The 18,206-nt window shown below is 48.6% G+C and overlaps 1 protein-coding gene across 2 annotated transcripts in view; it reads left to right on the forward strand.

The window, feature by feature from the left end:
• HADHB (hydroxyacyl-CoA dehydrogenase trifunctional multienzyme complex subunit beta) overlaps window positions 1-18,206 on the forward strand; it is a 679,110-nt gene that overhangs the window by 545,630 nt on the left and 115,274 nt on the right. For both annotated transcript variants that reach the window (XM_069605580.1, XM_069605579.1), the window contains exons 12-13: window positions 824-871; window positions 1,283-1,370. In XM_069605580.1, the coding sequence (XP_069461681.1) occupies window positions 824-871; window positions 1,283-1,370 (136 nt within the window). The remainder of the gene's footprint in view (window positions 1-823; window positions 872-1,282; window positions 1,371-18,206) is intronic.

Genomic DNA, 18,206 nt, shown 5'->3' on the forward strand with positions numbered 1-18,206 from the left:
TATGTATAAGCTATTTGGTGACAGTGTCTGAAGAGTTCATGCAGAATCTCAAAAGTGATGAAATGAAGCTCATGAATATTGGGGTCACAGTGAAATGCCTCATTGAGAATCCAACTAAGGTAAAACTTCTCTTGATTGGGTTGGTAACAATGTAGGGATTTTGAATTTGAAATTATATTGTCAAATTGTATGTGTGGAAGTGCTATCCAGAGCCTGAAAAATAGATTGCAAAATATCCCTCACAGCATTTGAGGAACTGTACGATGCGTTTCAGGTTTAATATACTAAATACGAGGGAAATCTGCTATACAAGAAATGTTGTATCTGAGGACCGGAAAGTATGTAGACTTTATTTGAAATTGAAACCTTGATGCACCTGTTACTAATTTCCCCCTAAGCTGATTAGAGAAAGGTTGGAATACTTTTTGCAATTTGTTCATGATGTATCTAGTGTTCAAAGGGAACAGGTTTGGTATGAGGTGTTACATGGTTCATCAATGGCACTTAAGATTAGAGTGAATGCCTTTCTAGAGAACATCTGTAAAGTTATTTAGTTGGATCTAGGCAGGTACAAACTCCTATACGGAATGTTAATGAATTTTAGATTTAGTGTAACTTGGTTTGTTTCTATTTTTTAGTGGAAGGATTGTTAGTTATGTTATTGTTATTGTAAGGTGGTGACGATTATGTTTTTAATGTAACTTATTTGATTTTGTAAAGGTTTATATAAACCAATATACAATAAAGAAAAAAAAGGAATTCCCGATCTTGCATTAATCAGATCACTTCCATGATTCACACTAATGTTTTGTTTCTTGCCCAGGGATTTTGTGTATGTCTCTCAAGACCCAAAGGACCAGCTGTTGCTAGGGTAAGTGACACATTGTTTTCACTGCATCCTAATACGTTATTGCACTTGTGTAAAGCAATAGGTTGGGCTGCACGTACCCCCATATACATTTGGTCTTGCAGTTAAGTCTCCTTCTCTGGCTATTCTTTTGTCCCTTTCACGCTTTCTTACAATTGGCTTGTTTGTCAATGCCTTACCTATATAAAATAGTTAGAAGGGTTTTGCACAAGTCAGTGTGCATGAGTCGTCATCTCCTGGAAAAATGTTTGTCATTTATGAGAGTGTATTTAAATAGTCATATTGTTAAATTGTCTTCTACATACACATGCGTTGGTGCACATTCTTCTTGGAAACGCTTCATTTATGTGTCGCATGAATTCATGAAACGTTAAGTAATAATGCTGAAGTGTATTTTTTTACTTTTGTCTTTAGCCCAACGTATGCCACTCCCAAGGTTCTTGAGAAAGCTGGCCTAACCTTGGCTGATATTGATGCTTTTGAAGTCCATGAAGCATTTGCAGTAAGTGTCCGAACCCAGAGTTACAAACGCATTAACGTGACACTACATACTTGGGTCTAATTGACGGCAGTTGGAACTGAGCAACAAGAAATGTCCCTATTATGCATCGTTCATGGGACAGGGCCCTCTCCCTTTTTGGAGGGTGGGGGCATTCTTGCCATTCTGTGTGCTCACTTTGCTTTTTGTAATAGTGATTTCTAATGGATTGTCCTCCAACTGATTCCTCCTCATTGAAATATTCATAATCTGCTTTGCAGGAGGGCGCTTTGCAGCATCGAGTCAATGACCGTCGATGGTTAATATTCCTGTGTCCGGATGAGACGTGGATGTTTGTATAAATAGCACGCACTGCGCCTGGTGTCTCAGTTCTGTTTTTCCACATGCACAGCACGCTCTCGGATGTTTCACTCTCCTCAGCGATTCTACTTTATATTTCTTATTGAATTTTCAATAATGTCTACGCCGAACAGAGACTTCGAGAGTTGTGTGGACTGTGACTCGAAGATGTCGATAAACGTTCTGCACAGAATGTCTTTGGTGCCTAGGGAAGGTGCACAAAGTCATAAAGTGCGGCTTCTGCCAGTCGATGACCAGCAAGGCTTTAAAAGAGAGGGGGTCAAAACTTTCCCTAGATCTTTTTTTTCAAAGTCCCCATCCTCCACTCCTTCACAGAGAAAATCTTCCGAAGGTAGGAGCTCTCCCGGGGACAAGTCTACAGAAAGGCCCTAGAAATGTTACAAGCATTCAAGTCACGAAAGCAATCGAAGAAACAACGCCATCGTTCCTCATCGTCCAACTCCTCACCCGACAAGCGGTGGGTACGTCCTCACGATAAGACGGCTGTGGAATCTGAATAGGAAAAGAGGCGGCTTGTTGCTGTCCCTCGAAGGAGCCAAAGAAGTCTAGTGATCCCACTGCATCTTCCAAGGCCTGGAGGGAATCTAACAAGGTTACGGTTTGCGTGCCTGAGAGGCTGGGTCAGAAGGCCTCAGGGATGTTGCCTCGAGTAGCATCGACAGTGTCGACCACAGAGAACATCAAAGTCAAAGGCTGTACCCTCTTTGTCAAAGAAATTTAAGTTGAAGGGCCCATCAACGTTGACCTCTCCAGTCAAAAAAAGATTCTTTTCAAATCTTTTGGTTCCATCTTTGACGAAGACTAGGAGAAGGAACAAGTTATACGCTTCGGGTATGAACTTTTTGGATTGCCCAATGTTCCTGTAGTATTGATCTCCGATCAGTTGTTTGGAGGACCTGGCTACTTGTCTTTAAAGAAGCCATTGGCTTTGAAACCTCCCATTAGGTTCAATTAGATCCTCCATGTGTAAATGTACACCCTAATGTGGCCTATAGAACAGTCGTGAGCAGGGAAATTGAACATTTGGGGTGGGGACATCCTGCAAAGGATATAACTCAGACCTCACTGACATCCTGGATAAAGGTCCAATGAAAGAGCCCGTTTCCCTTTCATTCAGCCTTAAAGAACCCCATATTGGGGAACTGGCAAAAGCCTGACGCCACCATTGGCCAAAGAGGAATAGGCTCAAGCTACCCAGAGAGGACAAAGGAGATTCACACGTGCCCTAGAGGCAGTGGAGGGAAAAACCGCCCAAGCAGCCACCTCCTCACTGCCCTCTGCCACAGCACCAAAACCTCTTTCAGCACTTTGCGTGCAGGACTCTGGTGGGAGGCAGGTTGACCCAACATCTACAAGAATGTCATTGCATTACTTCAGATGCTTCAGCATTACACACGTCTATTTATGCCATGTCTGTAAAGACATTCAGATTGTCCCGCGACCGAGCAATCTCTTTGGGAACCAGATCCTCTCCTCCTACCAGGGATTCTCTCCCTGTTGGAGAAGGGTGCTGTGGAAAGGGTACCTCTAGAGGAACAATACCAGGGTTGGTACTCCACCTATTTTCTGGTTCCCATGAAAGGTTGAGGACAGCGACCCATCTTGGACCCGAGAGCTTGAACAAGTTCCTCTGGAAGGGCAGATTCAAGATGGTAACCGAAACGAGACCTTGGCTGTGAATCGATACTTATTATTTTTTTTAAATTATGACTTGCCACACAACTACAGCTATTCACATATTTATAGTCCTTCAAATAGCAGTGTAAAACTAAGAACATATTCACTTGTATCTGATAGTTTAGTGATATGCCTAGACCATTCTAAGATGGCCGCCTTATACGACATGACTTTGCCGAACGATTTCCATGACAACCGTCAACAATATATTAATTGCTGCATTTCGCGTGCCCTCGCGGCTCCCGATTAACGCAGATTCAGCGTTACCAAGGTAAGGTCTATCACGACTTTACCCAATCTATTACGAGCGACAATGTAGAAGCGATCCTTACTGTGGAGCTGCATTTCTCAACAGGGACCTAATCAAGGCGAGTAGCGTCTTTCTATTTTGGAACGCCAAGTCTCCCACGCAATTCGTTTTCATCGCAAACAGAATAGGTATGGAAAGCACTCCTGTGCTTATCACCATTCCGGTCACATACTATTTTAATGCCATTTTCATTATTCCTCTTAGATTTTCTGTACTAAGCAAGCTACTAACACATCGTGATTATACACTAAGAGGATGTCAGTGATGCGTTCAGAACTGACAAACATGCGTTTTCTTTTTTGTTTCCCCCAATTCTTCAGTTTTCTGTTCATTTGCCCTGCACAACATCACATATGTATAAACATTGCAACAATGGCACATTTTTAATGCGATGAATCTCAATTAATATTTGTGAATACTATGGAATGCTGGAACATTTTGAAACTCGAAATATGATGGACGCTCCAATGTATTTTTCTTCTTACTAACGTGAATTAATCCAATGTGGGTCATACCATTCGATGTGAATGTTCTTTCATAATATACTATGGGGGCTTAAATGACTGGCACATTTCATTAATTGGCAACTTATGGTCATAATATGTAATTAACCTTGCATGATAAGGTTGATCTGACATGTGGACAAATTGTTTATTATGGTACACTATTAATAGTAAGCACTGGCCCTGCTGGACGAGTAAGTCCGAAATGCATTGTCCTTGACTCTGATGCATCTGCAACCATGGTTTATTATTTTCAACAAATAAGTTGTATTTTTAAATCTTGATTTATTTCTTCAAGTTACATAACTTGCACTCTGTTTATTGAATGGAGGATTCGAAACATACACCACATTTGTGGTCTTTGGGAGTGCAGCCCACACCGCTGGCTTCACAGCCGAGGTCTTGCTTTGGTTCACATTTGTAGTGCTTTTTCACAGAGGCATCTCTCTAGTGGGTTTGCACGCCAGGCCGATAAATTAAATTATCATCATTTGAAGAATAAAGAATTACAAGTTCAGGTCGTGGACGCTCGCCACTGATTCAAGATGGTCCCACTTTCGCAAATTCTTCAGGTCCTTCAGCTCCAGGATTGGATGGTGTCGCTCAATCTTCTTGATGCTTACTTTCATGTGCCTATACATCTCAAGCACAGAAAGTACCTGATGTTCACCATTGGCAGTTCTCAGTATCCGTTTTGAGTACTGCCTTTTGGGCTGACATCCGCCCGAGGGTCTTCACCAAGTTGATGCCATTGGTGGCAGCGATTCTAAGGAGGGGAGGTATTTGCATCATTCCCTACCTAGATGAACGGGTGATCAGTGCCCGTTCTCCCAAACAGGTTCTGCAACATCTCAACAGCACCTGCCACTCTCTTCACAAACTGAGCTTCGAGGGGATTGCGACCTCTGACGTATTTCACATCTATGACAGGTAATGTCCACAGCTGTGCTGCTTCGGAAAATTTTCAGCAGAGGGGGTCCTGCATCGATCTGTTAGCCCTCGAGGGCCTCTGTCTAGGGTCGACGTCACCAGATGTTATATATAGGACGCACGGCAGCCGTACCCTCATTCTGTTTTTTCCGCAAACGTGTTTGCTTCGGAACCTCGGCACGCTTGATTCTTTCTTTGTGTATGATGTATTCATCATCTGCTACTACCCCGAAGTCAGGCTTTAAAAAAATGTCGGGACTGCGGTTGAAGATGTCCATCACAGACCCACACAACATCTGCCTCTGGTGCCTTGGCGAAAGCCACGCCACCGACGACTGCGAGGATTGCCAATCACTGACGTCTAAGGCCTTGCAGGAACGTAAGGGGAAACTGAAGGTAGGTAGGGTATCTGAGCCCCGTAAATCGAAGTCCGCTGGGCTTTCGACCGATGACTCGAGGGGCGACTCTCAGCGTCGGTGAAAATCCAGGGGGTCTCGGTCTAGGAGTGGATCCCGCCATTCCTCTGCCTCGTCGAGGCATTCTAGGAAGCCTTCCTCGTCAGAGGAGGACTCCGACAGACGGTTGACTTGTCCCACCAAGTCTTCGTCGCTGGCTGAATGGGATGCATTCTGCCAGCAGATGTTAGCGATTTTCGAGTCGCAAGGCACAGTTCCGGCCACGCCTTCAAAAGGAGCCGGGCGGGAAACGGGCTAGGTCCACCACTCGCACGCCTTTGGGCTCAGGCGGTCGGCGCGATCATCGGGAGCCAACTAGGTCCCGATCGGACAAGGGAGATCACCATAGCCGTGCCAGATCCTGGTCCTCGACGCCATCGAGACCGTCGGAACCTGTGAAGCCTTCCAAGAAGTTAACGCCATCAGCGCCGTGTCTGTCGAGGGACACTTTCGGGGCTACGTCCTCGAAGTCTTTGATGACCTTGGCGCATCGGTCAGTGTCGACGCCGTTTGTGGAGGATTTGACGGAGGTGCCCCTGGAGGCTGTGGAACCTCTGAGGAAGGCTGCCAGTAAGTCTGAGAGGCCTGTTTTTGAGCTCCATTATGTCCCTCCTCCTAGATTGAAGTTTATTTCAGAGGTTGAGGAATTGTCTGATGAGGAGTTGGCCTTGCCTGTGCCTCCTGATGTCCCTGATGACCTTTTGTCTGGGCATAGTCAGATGGAGGAACTCAGTCAGTCATTGCATGACGCTAGTGGCCTTGACACCTCTCCGGAGGTGGAGTTTGGCCGATCTGAGCCTGGGGCGCATGCAGATTCCTCCTATCGGCGTCTCATGCCAAGCGTGTCAGAATACTTGAGGTAGTCTGCTCCACCTGTTGAGTTTGCTCATGATTTGACGGACATCCTGGATCAAGATCCGCCCACTGACGTTGCCGTTTCGCATGGCTTTGCAAAGGAGGGTGGCGGCGGCTTGAACTGCTCCGGAGAGTCTACCGGCAGTTAAGTCGCTTCCGAAGAAATACCGCCCATCCAGTAGTGACCCCTGCTACTTATCGACGCAGCCTACTCCGGAGAGTTTGGTGGTTCAGGCGGCTACGGCCTCCTCAAAGCAGGCTGCGTACCCTACCATCCCTCCTGATGGGAATGATAAGTGCTTTGATGGTTGGGCGAAGAAGGTATTTTCGGCTGGGGGTATGGCGTTGAAGTCGACCAACTCCACTTGTGCCTTAGTGAGATTTACACACACTCTGTGGAACTGTGCGTCTTTGGCGGCTGAGCATATTCCCAAAGGGGATGAAAGGGATGGTTTTCTAGCCCTGTGTCAGCCGGTCCATGGCTGCGAGCACCGTGATACGCAGGTTTGCGTGGTTGCGGAAGTCGGGGTTTACTTCTGATGTGCAATCCCGTATTCTGAACATGCCCTTTGATGGGGTTCATCTGTTTGGCAGCAAGGCTGCTGCAGCTTTGGAGGTCTGCAACCTCTCAAGGCTCTTGTCAAAATTTTTGAGCGCTGCAGTACATCAACCTCCGCCTTTTCGTCCTAGGGGGCAGCAATGGAGGGGAGGTTCCTTTCGGTACTACTCTTCCTTTGGTAGATGGAGAGGAGCTGCCAGTCAAAGGGGCCACCGTAGGAGTACCCGGGGTGGAAAGCAAGGTACTCTGGGTGCCAAAGCCGCTCGGGCAGTTGCCTCTTTGCCCTCAGGCACTGCCGCAGCTGCGTCCGCTCAGTCATGAGGCCATGTCCCATGGTTCGCGGTTGGGGGCAGACTTGCGCAGCATCTTGGAGAATGGCGGGCTATTACTTCAGATGAACAAGTTACTTCTTACCTTGTAACGTTCTTTCGACGGGATGTTCCTCCGACGTATTCCTCATCTTAGATATATCCTTCCAGCTCTGCTGGCCTCGGAAAATTTTTTCTCCAGAGGGCGCTGCGCGTCGACGTCCCTCGAGTCGATGACCCTCGACAGCCGCCGTATCGACGCTCGACGTCATCCTGCCTATAAAGGCCGCGCGCAGCGTCCGTTGCTCAGTTCCGTTTTGTAGCCCACAGTATTACTGTTTGGACTAGACTAATCACCCTGAAGGAGCGTAAGCTGCAACAACAAGGGAAGTAAAACTGCGGGGATGGATGGGAGGGTCGATGAGGAATACGTCGGAGGAACATCCCGTCGAAAGAACGTTACAAGGTAAGAAGTAACTTGTTCTTCGAAGGGATTGTGTCCTCCGACGTATTCCTCATCTTAGATAGGCTCCCATAGCAGTATTGTATATTCGGAGGAGGGAGTACTGACTTCCCGCTGTCTTCTATTGGTGAATAGAATGCAGTACAGCCCTTCCAAACCTAGTCTCTTGACTAGAGGAAGAATCCAGATTGTAAAACCGTGTAAAGGTATGGACAGACGACCATGTAGCGGCCGCACATATGTCTTTAATCGGCACGCCTCTTTTGAGGGCCGATGAAGCTGCAATACCTCTGGTCGAATGAGCCCTAAGGTTTTGAGGGGGCTCTTTCCCTGCCAGTTTATAACATTCCAGAATGGCTAGAATGATCCATCTGGAAATGGTCTGCTTAGTTATTGGTAACCCCAGCTTGTGACCTGCGTAGCCTACAAACAGCTGGTCTGCTTGTCTTATCCTGGCTAGTCTACTAATGTAAAAACTTAAAACCCTCCTAGGGTCTAGTCTGTGTAACCTCTCTTCCTCTTTCCCCGGGTGAGGAGGAGGATAGAAAGATGGGAGGATAATCTTCTGAGAGATATGGAATTCAGAGACTACTTTTGGGAGGAAATTAGGCTTCACTTGCAGGACAACTTTGTCTTTGTGAAAGATGTATGAGGGGGTTTACAAGAAAGAGCTTGTAATTCGCTCACCCTTCTAGCAGATGTAAGTGCTATTAATAAAACAGTCTTAAGGGTAAGGAATCTTAACGAACAAGAATGGAGAGGTTCGAAAGGTGTCCCCATCAGGAAAGTTAATACTAAGTTTAAATCCCATAGGGGAACTTGGAATGGTCTTGGGGGATAAACGTTGGTTAACCCCTTTAGAAACTGTATTACCAAGGGTAATTTGAAATAGGATGGTTCCTCCGCAGTACGCTTAAAGATAGATAGCGCTGCGAGGTAGCCCTTAATGGTGCCAACTTGAAGGCCTGAATTTGCCAAATATAGTAGGAAGGACAAAACCATTGGTGTACCACATGAAAATGGGTCGATATTCTGCTCTCTACACCAGCTGCAAAATCTGTTCCAACGGCAGCGGTATAAAGACTTTGTTGCTGGCCTCCTTGCCGAAAGCAACACCTCCACAACATCATCAGGGAGGTCCCAATCCTTGTACCTCAGCCGTTCAGAAGCCAAGCGTGAAGATTGAGGGTTTTGATGTCTGGATGGAGAACCTGACCTCCCTTCTGTGAGAGTAGGTTCTCTCTGAGAGGAAGTCGAAATGGAGGGCAGATGGACAAGTCTAGAAGGTCCGGGTACCACGTTCTCCTGGCCCAATCCGGGGCAATTAGGATCATGGTTCGCCGGAATCTTCTCAACCTCCTGATCATTTGAGGAATGACAGGGACCGGTGGGAACGCGTACAGAAGCGGAAACTCCCAGTCCACTATGAACGCGTCTCCCAGAGCTCCTCTCGGAGGAAATTCCCTTGAGCAGAACAGGTCGCATTTCCTGTTTAGGCGGGTGGCGAACAGATCTACCTGAGGGGTTCCCCAAAGGGCGAAGATCTCTTGAAGGACTTCCTGAGCTAGCTCCCACTCGTGAGAGACTGTGTTCTGCCTGCTCAGAGCGTCCGCTGTCAAGTTCTTCTCTCCGGCAAGGTGAACTGCCGATAGAGAGATTCCTTCTTGGATTGCCCAAAACCAGAGCTGCATCGCCTCTCTGCACAGGGATAGTGATCCTACGCCTCCTCTTTTGTTGAGGTAATGCATGGCCACCGTGTTGTCCGTCATTATCAGGACGTTCTTCCCTTGTACAACTGGCAGGAAAGCCTTCAACGCAAGTTTGATGGCTCTCAGCTCTAACAGGTTGATGTGTAGTCTGGACTCCGATGGAGACCAACGACCGCTGATGGTCAAGTCGTTGGCGTGGGCTCCCCACCCCCTGAGTGAGGCATCCGTGACTACTGTTATCTCCGGCCAGGGTTGCCAAAACTGTTCTCCTTTCAGAATGTTCTCCTGACAGGCCCACCACTGAAGGTCTCGAGCCACCCTGCCGGGAACCTGAAGAAGATCTGTCATTCTCCCTGAGAATTGTGACCACTGAGTCCTCAGTGCCCACTGGAGGGATCTCATTCTCAGGCGAGCCTCTGGCACAAGGAAAATGCAGGATGCCATGAGGCCTAGCAACCTCAAAAAGTCGAAAGCTGGGAGACGTTGGGCAAGTTGGAACTTGGTAACCATCTGTAGAATATCTTGAGCCCTCACCTCTGGTGGCGAGGCTTTTCCCAGGGAAGTATCCAGGATCGCTCCTATGAACTGGAGTCTCTGCGATGGTATCATTTGAGACTTCTTTAAATTGAGGGAGAAGCCCAGCTTGTGAAGGGAGTAGCATACGTGATTTAGCTGGATCTGAGCTTGCTCCGGAGAAACAGCCCTGATCAGCCAATCGTCCAGGTAGGGGTAGACGTGAATCCCTTCCCTCCTTAGACTTGCCGCCACTACCGACATTAACTTGGTGAAGACCCTCGGGGCGGAGGTCAGCCCAAAAGGCAGTACTCGAAATTGATAGTGAGAGTTGCCAATTGCGAACCTCAGGTATTTCCTGTGTTTGAGATGGATAGGCACATGGAAATAAGCGTCCTGAAGGTCCAGAGATACCAACCAGTCCTGAAACTGAAGGGCCTGGAGGATCTGAGAAAGAGTGACCATCTTGAATTTGTCTTTCCTGAGGAATTTGTTCAATTCTCGCAAGTCCAAGATGGGTCTCAGTCCTCCGTCTTTCTTTGGAACGAGAAAGTAAGGGGAGTACCAGCCCTTGTTCCACTCCGCTACAGGTACCGGTTCTATGGCACCTTTCTCTAGCAGGTCTATAATTTCCTGCAAGAGGAGCGGATCCGGAGCTTTCTGAGAGCTGATCCCCGGTGGATGACTCTGAGGTATACGTAGGAAAGGTAGGCAGTAACCTTGGGCAACTGTTTCCAATGCCCAAGCATCTGACGTGATAGCCTGCCATTCCGCCAGATGTTGAGTCAACCTGCCTCCTACAGGTGTCCTGTGAGGGAAGTCCTCAGAGTGGTTTTGGGGCGGCTGATGCAGATGCCGATGGTAAAGAGGCACCTGCTGTTGCTGCGGCTTTAGAATATCTACCCCGTCCAACTCGGGTAGTTCTTCTTTGACCCCTTTGAGCCGGTCGTCCTCTACCTCTTCCGAATGAGGAGTAGAAGCGAAAGGACTTGCCCCTCGCAGAGGTTCCTGTGGGACGAAAAGGAGTCTGACGGATTGCAGCTCCTAGGGATTTTGCTGCTGCTTTTGAAGTTTGCAGTTTCTCTAAACTGTCATCCGCCTTTTTCCCGAACAAAGAAGAGCCATCAAATGGCATGTTCAAGAGCCTGGCTTGCACATCTGGGGCAAAACCCGACTTTCTCAACCAAGCGAACCGCCTGGTTGATGTACTTGCCACCATTGCTCTGCTGATACTGTCAGCCGAATCAATGCCCGTCTGGAGGGATTCGCACATAGCGTCTTTACCGTCCTGTATAATATTCAGGAACGCATCCCTTTCTTCTCCCTCCGGGATGCAGTCAGCCGCTGTAGAAGCACACTCCCAAAGTGTATGGCTGAACCTAGCAAGGGTGCAAGTAGCATTAACAGACTTTAACGCCATGCTACATGCTGAAAAGACTTTCTTAGCGAAAGCATCATATTTTTTATCGTCCCTGTCCTGTGGGACAGTAGGATAAGCCGTCTTGACGTCGGTAGAGGATGCTGCTTGTACCACCAGACTTTCTGGGGATGGATGTTTAGACAAGAACTCTGGGTCTGTGGAAGATACCCTGTACTTTGCAGACAGTTTTTTATTTACTGCTGGTATTACATCTGGGGTTTCCCAGTTTGTCATGATCTTTCTCTGAAGAGCTTTATGAAAGGGCACCACTGGATCCTCTTGTGGGCCTTTGTCAAGAATATCCGTGAGGTCATCTTGCTGGAAAGATTGAGAAGGTGTAGACCACCCCATGAATTCTGTAATTCTGGCCATTAAGGCTCTGTAGGGGGTTTCAGCGTGCTCCCCCGGGTCTGGTTTAGCAAAATCCACCTCAGGGGAAGTGTCTAAACCACTTGCCTCATGTAAAGAATCATGAAGATCCTTTAATCTGCGCTCTTCAGAGGAAAATTCCTCTCTAACTGGGGTTACAGGTCCCTGTAACTCATCTTGTTCTGACAAATTACCCTCTTCTAAAATTGAGGATATAGTTCTCAATTGTTCTGAACTCATAAAGGGAGTAAATCCCATTTCCAAGGCAGAGGGTGCTGAACTTGTCATTATTGGCCTCGAAAACGTCGATGTCGTCGACGCCGACGTCGAAGGCTTCGAGCGTGGCGTCGAAAACAGAGGCGGAGGCCTCGAGGACTTCGACAGAATTGGAATTTTACTCGACAATATCGACGCCATCGACGTCGAGGGCCTGGGAATCGTCACTGGATGTGTGGTCATCGTGACTTTTCTCGGCGTCGACGCCGGTGTCGAGGCCGGCGTCGAGTCGACAGACCTGTGTGTCGAAGGTCCCTTCGACAACGGCGTCGAAGACCTCGACGTCGACGGAACCTTCGTCGACGGCGTCGACGGAACCTTCGAGGAAGGTTTGGAGGTCATGGTCCTACTCGAGGGTTCGAGACGCGCTCGAGAGGTTTCTTTCGCCGGGTACTGCGACTCGCGGCGTTTTTGACCTTCGGGTCTTTCGACCAGAGCATCGCTCTCGGCAGTCTTCGAGGGGGTCGAGGCCGCTTTCTCGAAGACGCTCATCATGTTTTTTCTGAATTCCTCCCATTCAGCCCGGGAACTATGTTTCGTGGGGCAAGGGATTCTTTTTGGCGAAACAGAGGAAGACGGAGAAGGGGATCTTCGACGTCTCCTCTTCGAGTGTTTCGATCTCGAGGAGTGATGAGACCCACTCCGAGACCTGGAGCGTGAATGGTGACGAGGAGACGAATGTCTCGACTTCGTCGAAGAAGAAGAAGCTTTAAAAGTCTTACCTTTCTCCAGCTTCCCCCTACGCTCCTTCAGGGCCTTAGCTGTCATGGACATACAGTCCTCGCACTCCGAACAATGGTGTTCAGCTCCCAAGCACCACAGGCAAATTCTGTGAGGATCGGTCAACGACATCTTTTTCCCACAATCTCGACATTTTTTGAAGCCGGATCGAGGGGTTGTCGGTTCCGACGAGGAAGCCATCGAGTACGATTCGAATAACTTGAAGTAAATATTACTAAGAACTGAGCAACGGTATTCCGAGGCACCGAGTAGCGCGGAAAAACGGAACTGAGCAACGGACGCTGCGCGCGGCCTTTATAGGCAGGATGACGTCGAGCGTCGATACGGCGGCTGTCGAGGGTCATCGACTCGAGGGACGTCGACGCGCAGCGCCCTCTGGAGAAAAAATTTTCCGAGGCCAGCAGAGCTGGAAGGATATATCTAAGATGAGGAATACGTCGGAGGACACAATCCCTTCGAAGTGTGGGTTCTGGAGATCGTAGCCCACGGCTACTGTCTTCACTTCCGGCAGAGGCCTCACGACAATCCACCAGGGAAGCTCTTTGAAGCGTCCGGATCTGCTCCTTGTGCAGGAAATCCTATTCCTTCTGGAGAAAGGCGCCATAGAACGGGTGCCTGTAGCGGAGAGGAACAAGGGATGGTATTCCCCTTATTTTTTGTTCCCAAAAATGACATGGGATTGAGACCCATCATGGACTTGCGTTGGTTGAACAAGCTCCTCAGGAAGGACAAGTTCAGGATGGGAACTCTTCCTCAAGTCCTCCAGGCCCTTCAACTTCAGGATTGGCTGGGGTCTCTGGACCTCAAGGTGCTTACTTTCATGTGCCGATTCATCCCAAGCACAGGACGTACCTGAGGTTTGCGGTTGGTGACTCGCATTTTCAGTTTCTGGTCCTGCCGTTCAGATTGACCTCCTACCCGAGGGTCTTCACCAACCTGATGGTGGTGGTGGCAGTGTATCTCAGGAAAGGGGGATTCATGTCTACCCCTACCTGGACGATTGGTTGATCAGGGCGCGCTCTCCCGAGCAACCCCTGGATCATCTGTCCATCACCCGCCACTCCCTTCAAAAGCTGGGCTTCTCCCTCAATTTAAAGAAGTCACATTTGACACCTACCCAGCGGCTCCAATACATCGGAGCAGTGCTCGACACATCCCTGGGGCAGTGTTCCCCTCCCCAGGTGAGGACTCATCACGTTCTGCAGATGGTGGACAAGTTTCAACGTGCCCAGAGTCTCCCGGCGTTCAAATTCTTGAGGTTTCTCGGCCTCATGGCATCCTGCATTTTCCTGGTGCCAGAGGCCAGGCTGCAGATGAGATCCCTGCAGTGGGCTCTCAAGATGCAGTGGTCGCAGTTCTCCGGCAGGACGTCTGATCCTGATTCCAACCTCGGTCGTCCAGGATCTTCTATGGTGGGCCGACTAAGGCAATCTGATGAAGGGAGCACCATTTTGGCAACCATGGCCGGAGGTGATAATCGTGACGGACGCATCCCTCACAGGTTGGGGCGCTCATGCCAACGAGTTGACAGCCAGCGGATGTTGGTCTCCGTCGGAGTCCAGACTCCACATCAGTCTGTTAGAGCTGAGGGCCGTCAGGCTAGCCCTGAAGGCTTTTCTGCCGTCTGTGCGGGGGAAGAATGTCCTGATTATGACAGACAATACAGTGGCCATGCACTACCTCAACAAAAAAGTGGGGGCAGGGCCACGCCCCTTGTGCAGGGAGGCGATGCAGTTCTGGTTCTGGGCCATCCAGCAGGAAATTTCGATCTCAGCAGTTGATCTACCCGGAGACGAAAACGAGGCAGCGGACACTCTGAGCAGGAAGAGCATGGTCTCTCACGAGTGGGAGCTGGCTCAGGAAGTTCTTTTGGAGATCTTCGCCCTTTGGGGAACCCCACAACAGGATCTCTCGCCACCAGTGTCAACCGGAAGTGTGAGAGATTCTGCATGCGGGAATTTCCCCCAAGAGGAGCCTTAGGGGACGCGTTCATAGTGGAGTGGTCCTTCCCACTGCTGAATGAGTTTCCTCCAGTCCCTGTCATTCCGCAAGTTTTGCAGCGCTTACGGAGGTTCGGTTCCCGAATGATCCTCATTGCTCCAGCATGGGCCAGGAGAGCGTGGTACCCGGACCTTCTAGACATGTCCATCTGCCCTCCATGCCGTCTTCCCTACCGAGACGATCTGCTCTCATGGGAGGCGGGTTGGGTTCTCCATCCAGAGGTTAAGTCTCTCAGCCTTCATGCTTGGTAGCCGAAAGATTTAGGTATAAGGATTGGGACCTCCCCGAAGACGTGATGGAGGTGTTGCTTTCAGCCAGAAGGCCCGCAACAAAATCCCTGTACCGTTGCCGTTGGAGAAAGTTCTGTGACTGGTGCAGGGTACAGAATGTGGATCCTTTCCAATGTTCCATTCCTTTGGTTTTGTCTTTTTTGCTTTCTTAAGACCACAAGGGCCTGCAAGTGGGTACCATTAGGGGTTACCTGGCGGCGCTGTCCATATTGAAGCGTCTCATCTGAGGAATGTTCTTATTTTAAAATCCCTTTTGATTTCCCAGTTTCTAAAAGGGCTAACTAATGTGTTTCCACTGTCGCCTTTCCAGGTTCCGGGATGGGATTTGAATTTGCATTTAAAGTTCCTAATGGGAGCTTAGTTTAAGCCTTTATATTCTTGTCCATTGTGACTGTTGTCCTTTAAAACTGTGTGTTTAGTTGCGGTTACTTCCGAACGAAGAGTGAGTGAGTTGCAGGCACTTTCCGCCAAGCCACCCTTTACTGTTTTCCATAAGGACTGGGTTGTCCTGCAGGTGCGGCCTTCTTTGCTTCCGAAGGTTGTGTCGGAATTCCATTTGAGCCAGAAGGTGATTCTTCCGGCGTTTTATCCTCCTCCACATCCTGGTAAGGAAGAGGGGAGGCTCCATAGGTTTGATCCTAGAAGAGCTTTGAGTTTCAATCTCTCAAGGATGTCCCGGGTCAGAGTGGACCATCAGCTCTTTGTTGGTTATGCTGGAAGGCGCTTGGGTCAGGCTGTTTCCAAGCAGACCTTGTCCAGATGGATCATTTTGACGATCTCCGAGTGTTACCGTTTGGCGGGAAAGGACCCTCCAGTAGGCTTACGGGCTCACTCTACTAGGGGTGTGGCGGTCTCTACTGCTCTACAGAGGGGCGTTCCTATTCGCAATATTTGCAAAGCAGCCACATGGGCCTCTGTCCATACTTTTGTGAGACACTATTCCTTGTACTCCATCCATGGGCAGGATTTGGCCTTTGGTAAAGCAGCCCTCTATTCAGCCCTTTGATTGGGAATTCTAAAATTGTAAATTCTTTTCCCACCTCCATAAATTGGTACTGCTTTGGGGGTCTGTCATAGATGTGGAATACGTCATAGGACACAATCCCCTCGAAGAACAAGTTACTTACCATATTTGGTAACATTCTTTTGATGGGATGTTCCTCCGACGTATTCCACATCGCCCTCCCAGCCTGCCCCTCTAGTGAATTTCCTATGCGATTGCAGCTTACGTTTCCGCAAGGCTTTCTGCAGTCATACTGGCAGGAGATTGGTGCCACATGTTTTGGGGAAAAAACTACAACTGAGGCTACGGATGCTGTGCGTCCTACATATATATATATATATATATATATATAACATCCGGTGACGTCGACCCTCGACGGAGGCCCTTGAGGGACAATGGATCGACGCAGGACGCCCTCTGCCGAAGATTTTCCCAAGCAGCACAGCTGTGGACATTACCTGTCATAGATGTGGAATACGTCGGAGGAACATCCCATCGAAAGAACGTTACCAGAAATGGTAAGTAACATTTTCTTAACTTCAAGAAGTCCCTATGTGACACCTTCCCAAAAGGTGCAATTCATTGGAGCAACGCTGTACTCTTCTTCAGGCAAGGCTTTGCTTCCCGAGTTGAGGGCTCCATATATCTTGCAGATGGTAACGAGATTTCGGAACGCCCAACATTTGATTTTCTGAGGTTGCTGGGCATCATGGCATCCTGCATTTTCATGGTGCCAGAAGCCCTCCAGTGGGCCAGCAGATCCCAGTGGTCACAATTCTCAGGCAGGGTGACTTGACATTCAGATTCCATGCAAGTTTGCACAGGATCTTCTGTGGTGTGCCTGCGAGGAGAATGTGATTAGGGAACCTTTTTATCAACCCTGGCCAGAGATCACAGTAGTCGGATTCTTCCCTCACGGGTTTGGGAGCTCTTATGAGCGATTCGCGATCAGCTGACTTTCGTCGCCATCAGAATCAAGGCTACACATAAACCTGTTAGAGCTGAGGGTGATCAGACTGGTGCTGATGGCCTTCTGTACAGGGGAAGAAGGTCCTGATAATGACGGACAACAGTCACCATGCATTACCTCAACAAGAGAGGAAGTGTAGGGTCACTTTCACTGTGCAGGGAGACAATGCAGCTCTGGTTTTGGGCTCTACAAAGGTAGCGGTGTCTGACGGCTGTTCACCTAACCAGAGAAGAGAATCCAATAGTGGACGCTCTGTGCAGTCACGATCTCCCACAAGTGGGAGTTGGCACAGGAAGTCCTTCCAGAGATCTTTGCCCTTTGGGTAAGCCCTCAATTAGAACTGTTTGTGTCCAGTATCAACAAGAAATGCAAGCTGTTATGATCAAGGGAATTTCCTCAGAGGAGCTCTGGAGACGTGTTTGTAGTGGACTGGGAATTTCCACGCCTGTATGTGTGTTCACCAGTCTGAGTCATTCCTCATGTAACCTACACAGAACTTCTGGAAATGTCCTCCTTCCCTTCTTTGCCAGAGAGCGGACCTAATCTCACGACGGAGGTCGTCTTCTTCAGCCAGGAATCAGAACCTTCATGTCTGGTTTCTGAGAGGTTAAGATAGAAAGATTCGGAGTTTCCGGAATACTTGATGGTGTTTCTCTGGGCCAGAAGACCAGCAACAAAAGCACAAGCTGCCATTGGAATAAGTTTGCAGCTTGTGCAGAGCTAAAGAGATTGATCCTTTCACTTGCAATACACCTACAGTGCTTTCCTTTTTGCTGAACCTATTTAATTTTCTTAATTGTTTAAAGTGCGGACCTAGCTAGAGAACAGCAGAGCAGCGCTGTGTAGATAGTGGATAGCCAGCATTTGGAATGGCATTTTTAACCGGGCAGTATTGTGAGGTCTGTGCGTCCATTGGAATGAATCCTTGGTAACCTAGCCCATCAGGGGCGGCAGACTGCTACTGTCAAGGAATGCCTGGCAGCGTTATCAAACTTTAAACACACACCAGAGCAAGGCTCTTAATTTAAGATGCCAATTGTCATTCACTTCCTCAAGGGATTGACAAATACTTTCCCACCAATCCCCTTTCTCGTCCTGTCGTGGGATTTGAATTTGGTATTAACCTT

Source organism: Ambystoma mexicanum, chromosome 4p, assembly GCF_040938575.1.
Source record: "Ambystoma mexicanum isolate Mex_15411 chromosome 4p, UKY_AmexF1_1, whole genome shotgun sequence".
NCBI lineage: Eukaryota > Metazoa > Chordata > Amphibia > Caudata > Ambystomatidae > Ambystoma > Ambystoma mexicanum.